This window comes from Lathyrus oleraceus, chromosome 4 (assembly GCF_024323335.1).
Source record: "Lathyrus oleraceus cultivar Zhongwan6 chromosome 4, CAAS_Psat_ZW6_1.0, whole genome shotgun sequence".
Lineage (NCBI taxonomy): Eukaryota > Viridiplantae > Streptophyta > Magnoliopsida > Fabales > Fabaceae > Lathyrus > Lathyrus oleraceus.
In genome coordinates, this window is record NC_066582.1 from 371,531,217 (window position 1) to 371,553,101 (window position 21,885).

Consider the following 21,885-nt stretch of genomic DNA (forward strand, 5'->3'; position numbering starts at 1 on the left):
TTCTCATTTATTCAAACCAAAACTTTTACCGCTTTTTAATACCTTTTTATGCAAGATAACGTGACAACAAACCAAAACCATATTGTTACATTAAGCTAAGATTAATACAACCATCGAACGGCGGTGATATCTTACAATACCTGTGGATACGATAACAAAAACCCGACACTCATAATTACACTCAACAAAATGGCGCCGTTGCCGGGGATTGTAAATTGATATTGCGAGCATTGCAATGGTTGTTTAAGTTTTAGCTTGTGAATTTTTGACTTGTGCTTGTAATTTGTTTGGTTTAGTGTGCAGCTTACGTTTTATGCGAGGGCAAATCCCTGTGGACGAACTTCTTTTTGATCCTGAGATCGAGAGAACCGCAAGGAGGCTCATTAGCAAAACGAGACGTAGGAGGCAACAGGCTAGACAACGCCAAGAGCAAGGAGAAAGTTCTTCGACCACAAATCCACCACCATTCATACCAAACATGGAGCCACCACCACCACCACCTATTTCTACTCCATGCATCAATAGTCCAAGGAACACCGCTCAGTTTGCCAACCACACAGGAAGGCAAGCTGAGATGAAAACGAGAACTCTAAATTTATTATATGGAAGTCCATTCACCGGAATGGACCATGAAGACCCATTTGCTTTTCTCACAAAATTTTATGAGATAGCATTGGCTGCCGGAGTGGATCAGGCTCAGGAGCTTCCGTTGTTCAGACGATTATTTCCCCACCAGGATTGGTACCTAGATCAAACACCAGCCGTAATGACAGACTGGAACGTGTTAGAAGAGAAATTCATCGAAAGATTTTTCTCCCATAACCGATTCATGGAATCAAAGACGGCCATCTCGGTGTTTTCACAAGGAACCAGTGAATCATTAAATGAAGCGTGGGAGAGATTCAAGTCCATGCTTAGGATATGTAAAAGGCATGGATTTGATGAATTGACTCAAATCCATATCTTCAAAAATGGACTTCAACCAAACTGCAAGACGTTGTTGGATGCCACCTCGGGTGGCTCTTTGATGTCAAAAAGTGCCGAAGAAGCCACAAACATTATAAATCGAATGGCTTTAAATGATCTTCAGAGTCAAAGTCGTGGAAACTCTTTGAAGAAGTCGGGAGTGCTTGAGCTAGGGACGAATGATGCCATCCTTGCCCAAAACAAGCTCATCTCACAACAAGTGGAACTCTTAACGCAACAAATCAAAGAGGTAAGAGAACCGTCAAAAGCTAAACAAATAGCTTTTTGTGAACTTTGTAAAGGTGAACATGACACCGGATTTTGTCCACCTCCCGGTTTTGACGAAGTAAACTACATGGCCAATCAACGGGACTATCAACCGAGACAACAACAACAACAACAACAACCTTATCAACCGCACCCTCAAAATCAACAACAACAATTCCAAGGGAACCAAGGGTTCCAACCTAGAAGTAACTATTATCATAACCAAGGTTATGGAGGTGGTTCTTCTAGCCGTCAAAACCCTCCACAAAATCCGTATCAATCTCAACAACCGTCGGTTGTCAATTCTAAATTGGAAGAGACATTGACACAATTCATGCAAATGTCGATGGCCAACCAAAAGAGGAATGACGCGGCTATAAAAAATCTCGAGACTCAAGTTGGGCAACTTGCCAAGCAACTCGCGGAACAACAAACCGGTCCTTCCTTTTCGGCAAATACGCAAACAAATCCTAAGGAGCATTGTAAGGCGATCATGACGAGAAGTGGGAGGGAGTTGGGTAGTGAGAATAAAAAAAGAGTTGAGAGTGAACAAAAGGAGAAAGAGAAAGAAGTTGAGGAGGAAATATTGGAGGAAAATGTTGATGGTGAAGTAGGAGAGTGGAGTGATGAGGAAGTAGTCGAAAAGAATAAAAATAATGGTGAAGTTGAAAAGAAAAAAGGTGTGGAGATTGAGGAAAATACAAGTGATGAGGTAATAAGGGAGGTAGTGAAAAAGCCTAGATGGAAAAGTGCTAGAGTTGCAAAGGGAAAGGAGGTAGTGAGCGCTACTCCTATCCAAAACCTTCCTTATCCTCATGCCCCGTCCAAAAGGGAGAATGAACGGCATTACGCCCGGTTCATGGATATTTTTAAACAATTGCAAATCAACATTCCGTTTGCCGAAGCCTTGGAGCAAATGCCCAAGTATGCCAAATTCATGAAGGACATACTAACAAAAAAGCGGAGGTATACGGAACCGGAGACCATCGTCCTTGATGCGAGCTGTAGTGCCATTATTCAAAGGACGCTTCCTAAGAAAGAGGTTGATCCGGGAAGAGTTACATTGCCGGTTAAAATTGGTGACGTGTATGTCGGGAAGGGACTTATTGACTTGGGGTCGAGCATTAATCTTATACCTTTGTCAATTATCAAGAGGCTTGGCAACATTGAGATTAAGTCCATCCGAATGACGTTGCAATTGGCGGATAAATCGACAACCCATCCTCATGGCGTAGCCCAAGATGTTTTGGTGAAGGTCGACAAATTCTTTTTCCCGGTCGATTTTATTGTTATTGATATGGAGGAAGATGATGATGCTCCGCTCATCTTGGGCCGACCATTCATGAAGACCGCGAGAATGATGATAGATGTAGATGACGGTTTAATGAAGGTGAGAGTTCAAAATGAGGAAGTCACATTCGATCTATTCAAGGCAATGAAGCATTCCAAAGATAGAAATGATAGCTTTCGCATCGATGTGATAGAAGACGCTATTATGGAGGTTTCGAAGCATATTCATGAGATATCTCCTATGGAGTTAGCTCTTGACGACTCATTGGAGGTTTTCACCGTCGAAGAAGAGCTAGCTCTTGAGGAATGCTTAAAGGAACTTGATAGTTTGGACGACCTACAACCGTGGGAAGTAGAGGAAGAAAACTTGAAGAAGGAGGTAATTGACGAAAAGGCGCCAATTGAATTGAAAGTGTTACCGTCTACTTTGAAGTATGTATTCCTAGATGAGACCGAGGCAAAGCCGGTCATCATAAGCAACCTTTTGACAAATGAAGAAGAAGCCCGTCTAATCATTGTGCTAAAAACAAATCAAGAAGCCATGGGTTGGACTCTTTCCGATCTCAAAGGAATTAGTCCATCCTATTATATGCACAAGATTTTGATGGAGGAGGATTTCAAGCCGGTAGCTCAACCTCAATGCCGCTTAAATCCTACCAAGAAGGAGGTTGTTCTAAAGGAAGTTGTAAAGCTGTTGGATGCGGGTATGATTTACCCAATCTCGGATAGTCCATGGGTGAGTCCTGTGCACGTGGTTCCGAAGAAGGGTGGAATTACCATGATCCGGAATGACAAGGATAAATTGGTCCCTACTAAAGTTGCAACGGGGTGGAGAATGTGTATTGATTATAGGCGGTTGAATACCGCGACTCGAAAGGACCATTTTCCACTCCCATTTATGGATCAAATGCTCGAAAGACTCTCGGGCCAACAATACTATTGTTTTTTGGACGGCTACTCCGGGTATAACCAAATTGCGGTTGACCCGGTTGATCATGAGAAGACGGCTTTCACGTGTCCGTTTGGAGTGTTCGCATACCGAAAAATGCCCTTTGGGCTGTGCAATGCACCGGCGACCTTCCAACGATGTGTACAAGCCATTTTTGCCGATCTAATAGAAAAAACAATGGAAGTCTTCATGGATGACTTCTCGGTATTTGGTGGGACCTTTAGTCTATGCTTGGCGAACTTGAAAACGGTGTTGGAAAGATGCGTGAAGACCAATTTAGTGCTTAATTGTGAGAAGTGTCACTTCATGGTGACCGAGGGGATCGTGCTAGGCCACAAAGTCTCTTCAAGGGGGCTCGAAGTGGATAGAGCTAAGGTTGAAGTGATAGAAAAGTTACCCCCTCCGGTGAATGTGAAGGGCATCCGAAGCTTTTTGGGGCACGCCGGATTCTACCGGCGCTTTATCAAGGACTTCTCAAAGGTGGCTAAGCCTTTGAGAAATTTGCTCGCTAAGGACCAGGTATTTCTCTTAACCGATAATTGTTTGCAAGCTTTCGAAACTTTGAAAGAAAAATTGGTGACCGCTCCAATTATAGTCGCTCCCAATTGGAATGAAAATTTTGAACTAATGTGCGATGCGAGCGACTACGCAGTTGGAGCGGTACTTGGCCAAAGAAAAGACAAAAAATTTCATGCGATACATTATGCGAGTAAGGTTCTTAATGAGGCTCAAATTAACTATGCCACCACGGAAAAAGAACTACTTGTAATAGTGTATGCGCTAGAAAAGTTTCGGTCTTATCTTATAGGGTCTAAAATCGTTGTGCATACCGACCACGCGGCGATTAAATATTTGCTAACCAAACCGGATTCGAAGCAAAGGCTCATTCGTTGGATCCTCTTGTTACAAGAATTTGATGTTGAAATCAAAGACAAGAAGGGGTCGGAAAACTTGGTAGCGGATCATTTATCCCGCTTAGTGAATGTGGAGGTTACCGCGTCTGAAAAGGAAATCCGGGAAGAATTTCCTAATGAAAAACTGTTTAAAGTTCAAGTTAGGCCGTGGTTTGCAGACTTTGCGAACCACAAGGCTAGTGGTTTTGTGCCTGCCGACCTAACTTCGAACCAAAAAAGGAAGTTCCTTTCGGATGCGAAGTATTATGTTTGGGATGACCCATACTTGTTTAAGTTGGGTAGTGATAACCTATTAAGGAGATGCGTAACTGGTGATGAAGCCCAGAGCATCCTTTGGCATTGTCACAACTCGCCTTACGGCGGTGACTATAATGGGGTTAGAACGGCTACTAAAATCCTTCAATCGGGATTTTATTGGCCCACTATTTTCAAAGACGCACATACCCATGCGCAAATTTTTGACAGTTGCCAAAGAAGCGGTGGGATAGGTAAGAGAGATGAGATGCCTCTCCAAAATATCCAAGAAGTGGAAGTATTTGATTGTCGGGGCATAGATTTCGTAGGACCTTTCCCACCCTCTTATGGGAATGAGTACATGCTTGTTGCTGTCGATTATGTCTCTAAGTGGGTTGAGGCGATTGCCTCACCTCGGGCGGATGCGAAAACGGTGATAAATTTTTTGAAGAAAAACATATTCTATCGTTTCGGAACCCCCCGAGTGTTGATAAGTGACGGAGGGTCACACTTTTGTAATGCACCTTTGGAAACCATTTTAAAACATTATGGTGTATCGCATAGGGTGACGACTCCGTATCACCCACAGGCTAATGGGCAAGCTGAGGTCTCTAATCGTGAGATTAAGAGAATCCTCGAAAAAACCGTGTCTAATTCAAAAAAGGAGTGGTCACAAAAATTGGACGAAGCATTATGGGCCTACCGTACGGCCTTTAAAGCTCCAATTGGCCTGACTCCCTTTCAATTGGTGTTTGGTAAAACTTGCCATTTACCGGTTGAATTGGAGCACAAGGCCTTGTGGGCCCTAAAATTTTTAAATTTTGAAAATGAGTTGGCCGGTGAAAAAAGGAAGGTGCAACTACTTGAGTTGGAAGAGATGCGCAATGCCGCATACCACTCAAGTTGGTTGTACAAAGAAAAGGCAAAAAAGTACCACGACAAGAAGCTCCGAAGCAAAGAATTTGTGCCCGGACAATTGGTCCTATTGTTCAACTCCCGGTTGAAATTGTTTCCCGGGAAGTTGAAATCAAAATGGTCTGGGCCATTTCGGGTGAAAGAGGTGAAAGAGTACGGGGCTATTGTCATTGAAGACATAGACAAGAAAGATAGTTGGACCGTGAACGGCCAACGGTTGAAAGTTTATCTCGGCGGTCATGTGGATCGCGAGAGCTGTGCTCTACCGCTTGATGCTCCTCTGTGAGCATCACACCGTCGAGCTTAACCGACGTTAAACAAGCGCTAGTTGGGAGGCACCCCAACATTGTAAGTATTTACTGTTTTTTGTGTTGTGTTGTGTGGGGTTTCCTAATGCTAACCATGCTGAATGAACATGAAATTGCTGCATTTTTAAAAAAGCACTTGCTGTCATGCTCGCTAGCTGCTCGCTAGGCGAGGCAGTAGCGAGCAGACTCGCTAGCTGCTCGCTAGGCGAGGCAGCAGCGAGCGTTGCATGACAGTTTTTATTTAAATCTCAGCAGGGCAACCATTTTGCCCCAAACACAAAATTTTTCTGAAGTGCGACTCTGCTGAGGAATTTTTGCAAAGCTCTTCACATTCTCTCACTTGCATCTCTCTCACCAACACTTGCTCTTTTCGGTCGATTGCAAACTCTACTCACTTCACATTTCCAAATCCATGTAACTAAGGTTTGCCCTACTACATTTTTATTTTTGTTTTAACTCTAAATTTCTAAATTGAATGGCAATTAGGATGAGTGTGGTATGGGAAACATTAGGTTTGCATGTGGTAATTTAGGTTTTGCAAATTGGGATTTTAGGTTTAGGAATTGGGGATTTTTAGGTTTTGCACGCAAATAGGTCATCCCCAATAGCATAAGACGGTTATTTGCTTGATAAATCATTAGGTTCTGATGTGGGAACGATTTGAGTACGGGTTTTGGGGGAGAATCTCTGAACATGCTGAAAAACCCCAAAACCCGTAAGGTTCGCTAGCACTCGCTAGGCGAACCTGGGGCGAGCGTTCGCTGCCACTTCGCTAGGCGAAGCAGCAGCGAGCATGGCAGTCTTTTAAATTATGCTTTGATGTCTAATCTGTTTGTTTGGTGTGTGTTGTTTCCTTGTATACTTTGCAGATGGAATCTAGGTCTGGAGCATCTAAGAAGAGAAAGGGAGCGGCTACTTCCCGGACTGTGCCTATCCAATTCGATACCGACAAGTTTGTCGGTCCAAAACAGGCTGCAAGGTACATCGCTCTGGAGAAGCGGAAAATTCTTCCAGAGAAGTGATTCCTAATCAACCCACAGGGCACGAACAGAAATTTTGCCGGGTTGATTGACGCGAAGAAATGGGATCGGTTGATTAATCCCCTAGAGCACTATGACATTGCAACAGTGCGGGAATTTTATGCTAACGCACTGCCTGAGGACGACGAGCCCTTTACTTGGATATCTAAAGTGGCCGGGCGTCGAGTAGCATTTGATCGGGATGCCATCAATCGAGTCCTTGGGGAACCGCTCCAGCTGGGAGCTGAAGAGAGAGACCAATACCACACTGACCTGCAGCTTCACCGAGATGTTCCAGCCATTTCTCCCGCCCTGCTTTTAAGCGGGAAATCTGTTGAGCTGAACCCATCTGGGGTTCCAATGAGGTATCACCGGGAGGACATGACTCCCATGGCTCAACTGATACTGCTCTTGGTTTTGACCAACATCCAGCCTAAGTCCCACACCTCTACAGTGCCGATCCCAGTGGCACATTTGGTCTATTCTATCCTCACCAACGTCCAGATCGATGTGGCGAGAATAATTGCAAATGAGCTTAAGTCCGTGATCGAGAGCGGGCAGAAGTCGGGGGCTCGTGTGAATTGTCCCCTTGCTTTCCCGTGCTTGATCATGAGTTTGTGCATTTAGGCAAGAGTGAGACTTCCGTCTCGGGGTCAGGTAAGGATCCCGTCGCCGATAGATGACCACTATGTGGCCAAATATTGTAGAGCCAAGAGTGCTAGAGGAAGTGCTGCTACAGGGAGTACCCGGGCTTTTGATGGTCCTGGTACCTCTACTTCTGGACCAGATCCCTACTTACAGGCGGTGTGCAACTACAGTTTTGAATGGATGGCGGCATCCCAGAGGGCCATGATTGATATGCACGACTCTATGCAGCGGTTACAGCTGCAGGGAAGTGGTGCTCATGCTTTGATGACGCGTGAGCAGTTTCTGCTTAACGCCAATTGGCCTGTGGACAGGCCTGTGTATGGTGAGGGGGCGGGCGCTGATACAGCTAATGATGATGATGAGGATGATGTTGATGATGAGGCTACCGGTTCTGAAGCCGGTAGCGAGGAGGAGTTCTGAGCCCTTTGAGGGTTAAGTTATTGTATTTTTCAGTTTTTATGTTTATTTCTCTTGCATTTTCGGATTATGTATTTTGACTTTGGTGTTGTACTTTTGGGGTGTTTTGTCCCCCATGAACAATTTAAATTTTCAGTTAATGTTATTCATTTATGTTTTTAATTTTGTTGTTTTAATAAATTTTTGGGTGATTAAGTGGCAAACCTTCTATATTGGTTGCTCCTCAAGAAGTACCAATGATGGTGCATCCGAGCTTGGATGGCAATGATAAGAATAAACAAGTGATGAGGCTAAGGTACATGGTTACCTTCGGCTAGAATTTTAGAATGCATTAGGAACTTTACTCTTTTTGGTAAATTGAATATTGTCTTTTTGCAACATAATTGAATGAATGTTTCATCTAGAACTTAAAACCACAAATTGTGAGGAAACCTCCATTGTACACTTAAATGCTGGATTCTAATAAGTTTTGTTGATTCATTTGATTCATGCTTTGTCTGTTATTATTGTGAAATTGTGGAAGCAATTAGAAATGATCAAGGCACTTGTTTTCTTTCGAGCACAACTACATCCAAAAACAACTTACCTGTGAGCAGAGAGAGTATTTGTTAACCCCTTTGAGCTTAAACAGTTGAATCTCTGCTTGAAATAGAGCGAGATTTCAAAAATCTTTTTTTGTTACAACCCGGAAAATCTTGATTATTGTTCTTTTGCCGTAAAAAGTTAAGAGCATTCACTTAGGGAGAGTAAGAAATAAGTTGGGGAGAATCGGTAAGTACCACAACTCTAGAAAAAACCGAGCAAGCATAAAAAAAAATATGTATAGAAAATATAGAAAAGAAACATCTGTTTTGTACATTTGATGTGAAAGAAAAGAACAAAAATAGAAAGAATGAAAATGAATGCTTGCTTGGAAGAAAAATAGTGAAAAAAAAAAAATTGAGTTGTGGAATATGTGTTGTGAAGGTTTCAAATAAGAAACAAATGAAACAAAGTCGAGATGTGTGAATAATACTGTGAATGTCTCTTTTGCATCGGCACTTTCGTTTCAATGGCCTTAGAAATGACCCTTGTTTGTTAACCTAACCAAGCTTCAACCGAAAAGCCCTTAGTGATCTTTATGCTTCCACAGTACCATTTATAATTGTTAGACATTGTATGAATCTATTTGATTTCTTCATTGTTTGTTAGAGAGTGAGATTATTCCCGCGGTTGCAAACGCGTAAAATCTTCATTCCTTATTCGAAGAGGAGAGATAGAATGATTCATTCAGAATAGTATTGTTGTAGATAGATAAATATTTTGCATTGCTATTTAAGTTTTAGTTCTTGTGTAATATTTTATTCGAACCGTTGGAAACTTGTATATGCTGATTCGCTTGTGTTTGAGCTGTTTATCCAACTTCGGAGAAACCAATTTCTTAAAGCAAATCCTCTTGTCCTTCAAGAGGCATACTTTTCTTGAGGACAAGCAAGAATCTTGTTGGGGAGAGTTGTTAGATACCCAAAAGTGCTTATTTGAGCTATCATATGTGGGTATCTTTCACTTCATTTCCTTGCTAATTTGTCAAAAACCACCTTTGTTTTAAGATGAAATGCAACATATTGATAAACGATCTTGGTGCCCTTGATTTGTGTGTTATTGTGCAGGAAGAAGGCATGAAACATTATAAAATGAAGACACAACAAAAGGGCAAAGGAACCAAAGAGAAGTTGCTTTCATCAGCTTACTTGCTAGGCGAGGGCTGTAGCGAAGGACTCGCTAGGCGAGCCCCAACGAGCGTTGCAGCGAATGCGTCCAGACTTGTGGAAAAGCGCAGCCAGCACTCACTCGCTAGGCGAGCCATTAGCGAGCTCCCAGCGAGGATTCCAGTAGCCAAACCTCTCAACCTCGTTGGAGCGAGGGTTGAGGCGTGCCCTTCGCTAGGCGAAGGTTTGTTCGCTAAGCGAACATGACAGTCTGAGATACCCTGTTTTCTCTGGGCACAGGTGCCTCTGGTGCCACAATAAGACCCTCGCTAGGCGAGCCATTTTGCTCGCCTAGCGAGCATGACAGTCCAGTACTACTCTATAAGTAGCAGGTGCCACTTTTGAGTGCCATACCTTATTTTTACCAACTTTTTCCACTTTTGTACTTTCCTCTAGATATTTTACAGCATTGTTCTTGGGAGCTTTTATGCCCTAGATTTCATTTCTCTTCATCTTAGAACCATCTTCTACAAAAAGAAGGTGGATTCCCATCCAACCTTGATTATCCGACTTGGATGTTGATCAACCTTCTTTCCTTACTTGCCGACCAAGCTACCATGAAAATGAGTAGCTAAGTCATCCATTTGTCAAGGTTAGATGTAGGTGATTACTAGCTTTGTGTGTAAATGTAAGGATCTTCATTGTGTAAACTCTTTAATGGTGAATATATGATGAAAACTTTGTTTCTATTTAAAACTCTTTGTGTTGGTTTATGATCGAGAGATGTTTACCGACTCTTGACCTAGGTTTTCATCCAAACTTGTTTGTTAGCTAGAGATAGTAATGAATGATTTTGTTCACCATAAGGTTGAACCAAAAAGTTGTCATTTTGATAGATTGTGTTCGAGAGAAACAATGGATCAAAATGGCAAAACTCACAATGTGTGTTCGAGAGAAACATATTGGGAGGACTTTGTGAAATGATTTATCATCTAAAGGAGTTTATAAGATTGTTGACCGAACAAATACATGCAACGTTATCATCGAACCCTAACTTTGGCAATATTTCTCATTTATTCAAACCAAAACTTTTACCGCTTTTTAATACCTTTTTATGCAAGATAACGTGACAACAAACCAAAACCATATTGTTACATTAAGCTAAGATTAATACAACCATCGAACGGCGGTGATATCTTACAATCCCTGTGGATACGATAACAAAAACCCGACACTCATAATTACACTCAACAGTAGGTTTGCAACCTAAGATGAATGTGATTGGTTGCATGGAATGGCAAGAGAAGACAAGGGAATGACAAACTTCAGAAAGCCTGTGAGAGATAGCATGTGAGGAATCTCTTCTAGGCGCATGTGAAGAATCAACATGTAAGGGAAGATGCGCCATTCCTCTTGGCGCCTACATGTGATTCTTCACATGCAAGGAAAAGGCTCCCTTCCTCTTGGCGCCTTAGTGTAGGGCAATGGGAAGGGGCTCCCTTCCTAGTGGCGCATAAGACCAATTATTGTGAAGAGGCACCCATCCTATTGGCGCCCTAGTTACTTTATGGCGCCTAGGGAATGGGCGCCTAGGTGGGAATCTCAGGGCTCAGGCGCATGTGTGTTCTTGTCACTCTTTTCTCTGCATGGTTGATTCTTTCTACTACATGCATGGTCAAGTTTGTACAAACAATGACTAAGTTATCAATGCAACGACCAAGTTAGCAATGAAACATTATTTATGTTGTGTGGAGGAACAACTTAGCAATGCATTCAATTCCCTTAAAGATATCTACATATTTAATATTTCAACAAAATGTCTTCCACACAACATTACATGATCAGTGCCCATGTCGAAGGTGAAATATTTGATCATCAGTTGTTCGGTTTTTGTTTTCGAAACACAGAGGTAACTCGGTTTACAATAAATCGACGATCAAATTTTTCACATCTGAAACAAAGAATAGAAAAGAAATTGCAATGCAGTAATGTGGGTCAAATCATCTATAAAAAATCGGTTTGGTTTGTAGAAAACCAGGTTAAATTTTATCAGAAGAAGATTCGAGATGATGATGATATTCAGCATATGTTTGTCAGTCACGAACAATCTGGTTACAACGATATAGAGTTGTATATATTACCACATCAACAACAGGTGTCTCTGTACATTGATCAGTCACAAGTGTTTTGTGAGACTGATGACGAACAAGCTGAGGTGAATGTTCTAGATGACAAAGAAGAAGAATTTGAGATCATGGTTGATTCGATGGTGAACGCTGAAGAGGAAGAGGAGCCAATACCAACAAGTTATGTATACTGCCCACCCCAACAGATGACAAGGTTAAATTTGGGTTCAGATGAACCTTTAGCAGATGCAAGGATCTTTGAAACAAGGAGACACATTTCGCACAAAAGAGGAATGTGTAAGAGCCATTAAGAAATTCCACATGCAACTATCAGCTAATTTCAGAGTTGACAGAACTGACGCATCGAGGTATAAAGTTTATTGTCCGAATGAGCACTGCCTTTTTATGTTGTCAGCTTCGTACCGAAAGAGGAGCGAGTCTTGGCAGATTTGATCAATGGGTCCAGATCACACATGCATGCTGACAAACCCAATCCAGGATCATCGTAAATTAAGCTCTCAGCTAATATGTGATGAAATATTATCTGTTATTAGCGACAATCCATCATTAAAGGTGAGTACAATAATCTCGCATATTAGGGCAGAGTACGAGTACACTCCATCATATAGGAAGACATGGATAGCTAGGACAAAATCTATTGAAAAAGTGTTTGGCAATTGGGAGGAGTCTTACAAACAACTTCCAAAATACTTGTTGGCTCTAAAACAATATGCTCCCGGGACAATTGTCAAGCTGGAAACAAATTGTCCGCCTATACACCAGATGGTACGTGTGCTGTTGGAAATAAAATATTTCACCGTCTATTCTGGGTGTATCAAATAGGTATCATAGGTTTTTCTTTCTGTAAACCAATTATACAAACTGATGGTACATGGTTGTACGGAAAATACAAAGGAACGTTACTGATGGTAGTGGCACAAGATGGGAACATCAATATTTTTTCAATCGTCTTTGCCCTAGTTGAAGGGGAGACTGCTGAGGGATGAAGTTTTTTCCTAAGAAATCTCTGATTGCACGTTGCACCTCAGCCTAACTTATGTTTGATCTCCGACAGACACCCTTCAATCATCAGTGCATATAATAACATTGACAACGGCTGGCAAAATCCTCCTTCGACGCATGCGGGAAATCAAAGATAAGACGTTGCGGAAGAAGGTTGTCAATGCAGGTTACGCATTATCAGAACCTTCTTTCAAACACTACCGCAAGGAAATAAGATTGTCAAACGAAGATGCGGTACGGTGGATCCATGGTATTCCTTTGGAGAAGTGGACTAGGGCATACGACAACGGTCAACGTTGGGGCCACATGACAACAAATCTTGTGGAATCAATGAACTCTGTCTTCAAATGCATCCGTAACCTACCAATAATCTCTTTGGTGCATGCTACATATTTCAGGCTAAGGGCGTTGTTTGAAACCAGACGCTTAAAATGGAGTTCAGTGTTGCAATCTGGACAGTTGTTCAGTGATGCTTCGATGAAATTCATCAGACATGAAGCTGCCAAAGGAAACACACATGTGGTTACGGTCTTTGACCGAAGTAAACGTTGGTTTAGTGTTGTCGAGTTCATGGATCACAATGAGGGCATGCCGATGGGACAGGACAGAGTCGAACTAGATAGAGGTTAGTGCGACTGCAGAAAGTTCCAAACCTTTCGTACCCCCGCTCCCATGTCCTTGCGGCATGCTCAAAGGTTCGAAGGGATCCATCATACTTGTTATCTGAAGTTTACAAAGTCGTCAGTCTTTCAAATGTTTATAAAATTAGTTTTTTCGTAGTGGCAAAAGAGGATTATTGGCCAGAATATCAAGGGGATATCGTCTGGCACAACGAAGTTATGCGAAGGAAGAAAAAGGGTCGCCCAAACAGCATCCGAATTCGAACCGAAATGGATACGGCGAACAAAATGGTTAGACTATGTAGTTCATCCGTCAACTAGGTCACAATCGTAATAACTGTCCTAGGGTTAGAATCAGCACAACCAGATAAATTTACATGTACCTCTATTGCAATATATGAAAAATTAAATTTATTTCATATTAGACGTCTGTCACGAAAGTACCATTGCATAAACAGTAACACATATAATTATAACAAATACAAGAACTATGCAATTACAACCAGCAAAACAATTTTGAACATGTAATGCATCATCCTACGAGAGTCTTGGTCTGTCTTAATATCCACCAATTCGCGTAATTCTCCGTGTTGGTTGAACGTGGACACGAGCCATTGTATTCTTCTAATCCGTTCACCCTCTCCAATTTCTAATCCGGAGCCGCAACGGCAGAAAATATTACATCAGCACTTTGTTTTTGAATGTATGCAGACATTGTTGAAACAGGGAAAATTGAAATTGATGGTGGTTGAATTGTATTAGGAATGAGTTTGAGTGAAAAATATTGCATCCAATGCGTGGTATTTATAGAGACGGACAAAACATTTGGGCGCTTGAGGGATTGACGCCCACATGACCATCACATGCAGCCAGATGAATTAGCGCCCACACAACCAAATGCACCTAGGCACCACTAGCATTGACGCCTCCTCATGAGGCCCAATGTAGGCGCCACTAGTATTGGCGCCTCCTCATGAGGAGCGCAATGCATGCGCCAATGCTTGTGGCGCCTCCTCGTGAGGAGCGCAATGCATGCGCCAATGCTATTGACGCCTCCTCTTTATGCATTGGGGGTGCCCCAGTTCATCTGACGCATCCTCTACCAAACCTGGTTATTTTGATAATTTTTTTAAATAATTAGTTATTTTGAAAAAAAAATAAAAATAATTATTATTTTGAAAAAAAATTCCAAACTTTTACCTACTTCCTCTTCAAGAACACCCATATTAATCCTATTTGAATCTGCTCAAACTTCAACAAAATTCAAGAAACCGATTTCCTGAATTTCACAAAACTCCCAATATCTTTTTATCTGAGTACAATTATCGTACTATGTAATCAAGCTTCATGTTAATCCTATTCATAGAGGATATGAACTCTACTATTTTCATTAACTTGTGCCATAAGACAATGATTCAATTAGTAAAAAATATGAGCATACAAAAGTATATAGACAATCATGAATATGTTATCTATCGGGTATATATAACTGTCAACTGAATATGGTTTCAGAGTTATAGATATATCCAAAACCAACAATGCTTAAAACCAACAGTACAACAATAACAATTGACCCCAAACTCCATATAATATAACTATACTTAATCCGATTCAAAGCCATAATTCAGAAAGAAAGGAAATAGCATAACAATAACCAATTTCTTTTTCTACATATCATTACAATGACATTCAAGATTAGCCCATGGTTCAAAAAGTTACAGAATAATTAAACCTATAATTAAAAGCCTAGTGTCGAGGGTGAGGCACAAATTGGTATTATTCTCCAGCTCAGCCAAGTGATTATGCATGAAAAGGATACCATATTTTCTCTGGGAGAAGCAATTTAAGCATTCTAAGAGAAACTTGAGAAATACTCATCAATCTGCATAAAAATGCTCAGTAGACATCAAAGAGTAAAGGTAATCAGAAGAACTGTTACCCATGGTTTTAAACTGCTTTCCACAAGAACGGCGATAGTAATTGTGACTACAAGTCTACAACCTATGCTTTTCAAGATCTCAACAACCACATCAAATCCAGCTATATCTGACTACAATATTCTACATATCAAATATCATAACATAACCACCACAACTGTAATTAAAAACCTTACTTATATGATAACAAGATGTGCATAAAGTAAACCAGGGTGTTACAATTTGATTACATTACATGTTTTAACTGAACCAAAATAAAAAACATAACGAACAGGCTTTTCCTTTCTGTTTTACAGGTAAACCGAATGCTAAATTAAGCCGATAAATAAGAGACTCATCTGTCATCATTCATTAACTATGAAAATATGGAATACACAAAAATGCTCATCACCAATTCACTGCCACTATCACTAATTACTACCACAATAACTAATAACTAACATGTGCTTGTGATCAAAACCATAAACACATCCAACCAAGCCAACAACATATAAACAATTTCATCAATTACACCATATCTTGATAAAAACAAAAAATTGCCATTTAGATCTATGAAACACTGGCACATATATAGACACGACACACATGACTAGTTGAATAATGCGGTAATGCGGAATACCAAACACACACCTTCAATCTGAAGTGTCAATGCTACATAGTCATGATCAATCATCATCGTCATGATCACTCTCATCCCTGAAATACCCAGCTTTCTTCCCTTTCTTCTTCGTCTTGTTGTTGTCCAAACCCTCATCATCATTTCTGTTTCTCCCCAGCAACCTTTCACCCGCTTCATCATCCACAACAGAAGCCCAATTATCGTCAAACTGCTCCGCAGCAATCTGACCACCCTCCTCCTCCTCCTCATCACCTTCCTCCTCCCCATCCCTATCCCTCAGCCCACTAAATCCCCGTCGCGGCTTCTTATGCTGAGGCCGCGGCCTCGGCCCCAACTGATTCTTCGGACACTCATACGACAAATGACCATGCCCCCCACACTCATAACACAAAGCAGTCTCAGTAATGTACATGCACTTCCGAATAAACTCCGGAGCACGTCCATTATCAGCAGCAATAGAAGCAGTTAGAGTCCTTCCATTGAGAATCTTCTTATTCATCTCCGCTACGGCGCGTTGGGCGTCATTACGAGAAACGAATTGGACAAACGCGACACCGCGGCGTAGGCGCGTGTGACGGTCTTTGAGAACGGTTACACACGCGATGCGGCCGAAAGTAGAGAAGAGCATATGGAGATCGGAGTTTGTTAGGGAGTAATCTAGATTAGAAACGTATAGCGTCGATTTTGATGGTGCTAAGGGTTCACCTGTTCCTCCTATTGATGATCCTTTGTTGTTCGGTTTTGATTGGGGTTGATTACTGGATGTGGTGCCGGTGGTGGTGTTGGGGGTTGTGACGAAGCGCAGTAGCGGTAGTAGAAAACGTCGTCGTCTTCATCGCTGTCGCTGTGTTTTCGTTTCTGTTTCTTCTTGCTTGACATTTTTTTCGGTTCAGGTTTTTTGTTTCCCGCAACGGCGTTCGGTTTCCGGCAACGGATTTAGTTCTCCGATGCTTCTTTAATCTATAGAGGAAATCTGAGAGTGGAGAGATTCTATAATGCGTTTGAGAAACCCTAGAGAAGTGAAGCGAAACTCCAAGCGGATCTGGACATGGATCCGGATATTTTGGATTGGTTTTATATATGGTTTTATCCATTCTTATTTTTTTATAAGCAGTACTATCCATATGTAAATGGACAAATTGGTCACCGCCAGAGTACTTGTAAAGATAGCATAAAACTAAAAATTATTATGTTTTAATATTTTTTTATTTAATTAGTCAGCCACCCATCTGCATATATAAATTTTAATAATTTTTTGTTAGTATGATGCTAGATTTTTTAAGACAAAAATTTCTAGTTCGTTAGATATACAATTTTATTATATTATTTTAGATTATATTTTAATATCTTAAGATAAATAAAGTTATTGAAATTTAGCAAAAATAGAATAGAGTGAAATAGAAATTTTATTACTTTATTATTTGAATAATTAGCGATAAAAACAAAGTAAGTTTTTGATTCTGCTCATATAAAAGAGAAACAATACTGATGGAAAGTGATGAAAATTTTCATTCTGCTCATATTAAAGGGAACAATACTCGTAGAAAGTGATCAATACTAGTAGAAAGTGATGTAATTTTTTATTCCTCATATCTAAGGGAAACAATGCTAATGAAAAGTGATGAAATGAAATAAAATAGAATAATAAAATTTTATTATACTGGATCCGATTTTAATTAACTCAAACAATGTAATCTTATTCTATTTCATCTCATATCACTTCATATCATCTCATCGCATCAATTTAAGCAAAACCTTAGTCTAATAACTTCAGTTTCACAACATTTAAAAACTCTTATGTAGAATTTGTCCAGAATTGAAGAGGACTCATCTCTTACTAGAAACTCAACAATGAATTTGTTTTCAAAAGTAATGCTTTATTTATATGCTTAGATTATGTTTGGACATCTTAAAATGAAGATATAAGAATAAAAATGAACATAGTGAATCAACAAAATTAGAAGTACATACGATTAAAATGCATCAAAATCGATGACATCTTTTTAAATATATTGAACTTTTCGCATTAGACTTTTTTCTATTGTATTATTTTTCAACATCATTTAATTTCTAGAACTCATGCATCCTATCCAAAAAAGCAAAGTTCTCACTCAGATGTTTCTTCCTTAAGACGTTCTCTCCATTCTACGAATGTTGGTGGTAGAGGACACCCTCGTTTCAAATAAGCTTGTATAAAATGCATCTTAGTAGCAATCTGTCTAATCAAGACAACCCGACCATTTAAATTATTTGGAGGGCAACTTAGCAGAGGGAAAACGATTTACGAAAAACTATGTCTTGTAAACTAAACTAAAACTCAGTCATATACATTTGATATAAGATGACTCATTTCAGAAAAATTCATCCACTTTATTGTCGTTGTGGGGACACCAATTTTACTAAGAATCAAAGGATTTTGAATAGCTTGTATTTGTGCATTAGTCATATAGAGTCGCATGTAATTGTCGCACCCCAAAAAAAGATGATAATGCGATCCCTCGCGATAGGACGCGGAAAAAAAAATGTTCCACCGAACTTTATTTATTCCAATGAAGGAATAGGAAAAATCGGGAAAACCTTTAGAAATAAGAATAATGGTCGTCGCAACCATATTCGGGTTCGGGAGTCGATTACGCAAGGGGAAGGTATTAGCACCCCTCACGTCCGTTGTACTCAACGGGAACCTTTTTGTCTGATTTTGCTATTTGACTGTTAATTGACTGTTTATCTGCTTGCTTTGAGTAGTTAGAATTGATGATAGATGTGGATGAAGACCTCAGGATGGGGGAAATGGGAGGTTTTTTATTAGTGTGCTCGCGAAGATACAGCAATCTCCTGCCTACGTATCCTTATGGTGCAATAAGGAAATCAGAGCATTCGTAGTTCGGGCTACTACGAATATTGGTTGTGTTTTGTTTTGATGAACGACTGTATAGGTCGGCGTTCTAACGGCTAAACACTGGCTTGTCTACTCTCGGTGGAGGCTCTAGCACTGGTTTGTTGTGCGCATTAGAAAGGATTGACAGTGTTCTTTTTGAAAGGGTTTTGGTCACGCGGGGGTGGCGAGTTGAATTGACGTGTTTGGAATTGATTGGTTACGATCGCTCGAGGGCGAGAAGTTAGGTTTGATTTGTTGATGATTTGAGGAACGACGAAAGATTGAGCAATATGGTTTACACCAATCGTTCAATTCTTTCGAGGAGTAATAAGGCGTGCGCCTTCTATTCCCTTTTCGTTCGAATTGGTTTGAAAGTTTGTTTGTGGATGTTGAATACGCACGGTAGTGAGGCGTACGCCTCCTACTTGCTTATTCAAAGAATAACGAGGCGTACGCCACCTATTCCCTTATCCAAGTTTATTTAACGTGTTTTAGTCGGAAGTCGATAATTTCTGCAATATGGCGTACGCCAATTATCCAAATAATCGAGAGACGGTGAGGCGTACGCCTCCCATCTTTTATCACCCGAGGTTTAAATTGTAAAAAGATATGTGTAGATATTGTATTCGATTTATGAAGATAGCTTGAATTTTGGGTTGGTAGGTTTGGATTTGTCGATGATTTGAGCAAGGTGGCGTACGCCAATTATTCAAATAATCAAGGAGTGGTGATGCGTACGCCTCCCATTCTCTATTGAAGTTGTATAGTTTATTTTGTAAAATTGGGTTTCATATAAGAGGTGATTTGAGTTTATTCGATTGTGTTTTAAGTTTGATGACAAAAACTCGAGCAATGTGGCGTACGCCAATTATTTGAATAATCGAAAGATAGTGAGGCGTACGCCTCCTATCCTCTTTATTATCATAAATTTAGAATTAAATGTTTTAGAATTTGTAGTTGATTTGGAAAATGATTTGAATATGATGGTTGAAGTTTAGAAATAATTTGAATTTAGAACCTATGTTTGATTTGAAAAATTGATTTGAAATTGTATGATTATTAGGGTTTTAATTGAATGACGAAAATCCGAGCAATATGGCGTACGCCAATTATTCGAATAATCGAGAGATAATGAAGCGGATGCTCACTATTCTCCTTTTCATTCAAAGATTAATTATTAAAAATAAAACTTTTAGAATTTTTAATTAATTGGTGGAGTGATTTTAATTTTATGGAGTTTTAGGGTTTCAAATGAATGACGAAAATCCGAGCAATATGGCGTACGCCAATTGTTCGAATAGTCGAGAGATAGTGAAGCGGAGGCTTACTATTCTCCTTTTCATTCAAAATTAAATTAAATAATTTTTAAGAGAATACTATTTAAATACGGTGAATTTGAATTTATTTAGAATTAATATACTTTTGGGAAAGACTATTTGGTATTGGACCAACGTCAAACTTATTTATTAGAAAATAAAGTAAATTATTTGTTGACGTTAACCATTAATCCACCATTTAACTAATTATAATATTATAACAAGATAAAAATAAGAGTTGAAAAGAGTAATCGAAACCGAACTAATAAATATTTCTAATATTAGTGTTATCTTAATTTTAATTAAAACAATCAAGAATAGCTCATAAACCAAGTAGACCAAATTGGAATGTTTGGGAAATAAATAAAAAGTTAGGCCCTAAACATTGGATCAAAGAAGGCCCAAGGAACTTAAAGTAGTGTTATTTTCGGGATGGGCCACAAGGCCCAAAATCCTCTCCTACTCAGCCAAGTGGTACCGCCGAGAAGAGAAAAGGTTGACCTCGGTTTACCTACCGCCACGCGCATCATTGTTCATTGATAACATCATAAAGATTTTGGGAACATAATCTGACAGCACCCAAGTATCTATCATCAATAACATTAATTTACTCTTAATAATATTTTAAAAGAAGAAACAATCACCCCTTAAAGCAAAGAAATAAATCAAAATAATTTTGTCTCTCTCTTTTAAATCGACTCTTCATTCTTTCTGGAAAATATCGTCTCCCTATTAAATCGTGTGCATGGTCCCAATCCAAAACTGCAGAGAGAGAAAGATTTTTTGAAAGGAAACCGATGAACACCCTTCGCTGTTCATCCTCAAACAAACCAGGACTCGAACATGAAGTTCAAAACTTCCAACGTGACAAACGACCACAATCCCCTCAAACCTCCAAATCCTCGACGGGATCTAGAAAACAGTAGCGAATCGGAACCTTAAAGGAAAACCTAATCTTAGCTTCTAACCCGTTTTCTATATCACAATCAACAGCAGAAATTAACGAGTCAAAATACAAGGTCAAAGCACTTTAAAGCAAAATAAAAGGGAAAGATTCCTCCAGAGCATCGTAGCCCCGATGAAGACCTGACGGCCATGATTACCTTCGGTGAGTATGTATGACGTTGTCCCTCTTCTTTTGCTTGTTGTTTCAAGTTTCTTCCTTTTCTTTCTATCCTTCTGTATCCACTCCTTGTTTTCTGTCTGATTCTGACTTTCTCCTCTAATTGATTGTCATTTTCTTTTGCACGCGATTGAAGGGGTCAAGCTCTTCAAACCCTGATTTTCAGTGTGAAAATCAGAGTTGAAATACAGAGTTTTAGCGGAGCTTTTCGGTGTAAGGTTCGTTTGGGATTTCAACAGAGTGACGGTATTTTTCTTCTCTCCTTTTTCAATCGATTAGCTTTCCTTTTTATAGAGTGAAATGAGCTCCCCAAAATCGTGTGTGGATCCTTGGCAGATGGTGCAAAAAGGAATCATTCCGTTAGCATCAAATCTTTCTTTAGATTTTGGTGGGGACCAATGTAAATGTGGTAGGTGTAACACCCCGATAAAATATGATAATTATTTAATTTGAGTTAATAGTATATTTATTAATTTAATTAAATAATTGGAATATTATTATTGGAATAATAAAAATTGGAATTGGAATCAGTAAAGAGTTCCACTTATAAAAAGGTTTTTCACGTGAAAAGGGAGAACGACTCAAAAGTGGAAAAGAGAAAAGAGCAAGGGGAAGAGAACAAGGGTTG

The 21,885-nt window shown here is 39.9% G+C and overlaps 1 protein-coding gene across 1 annotated transcript; it reads right to left on the reverse strand.

Annotated features, from left to right (window-relative positions):
• Positions 1-15,986: 15,986 nt before the first annotated feature.
• LOC127137531 (U11/U12 small nuclear ribonucleoprotein 31 kDa protein-like) lies at positions 15,987-16,568 on the reverse strand. Its single transcript, XM_051063990.1, has one exon. The coding sequence runs from the start codon at positions 16,566-16,568 to the stop codon at positions 15,987-15,989; it is 582 nt and encodes a 193-aa protein (XP_050919947.1).
• Positions 16,569-21,885: the final 5,317 nt, after the last annotated feature.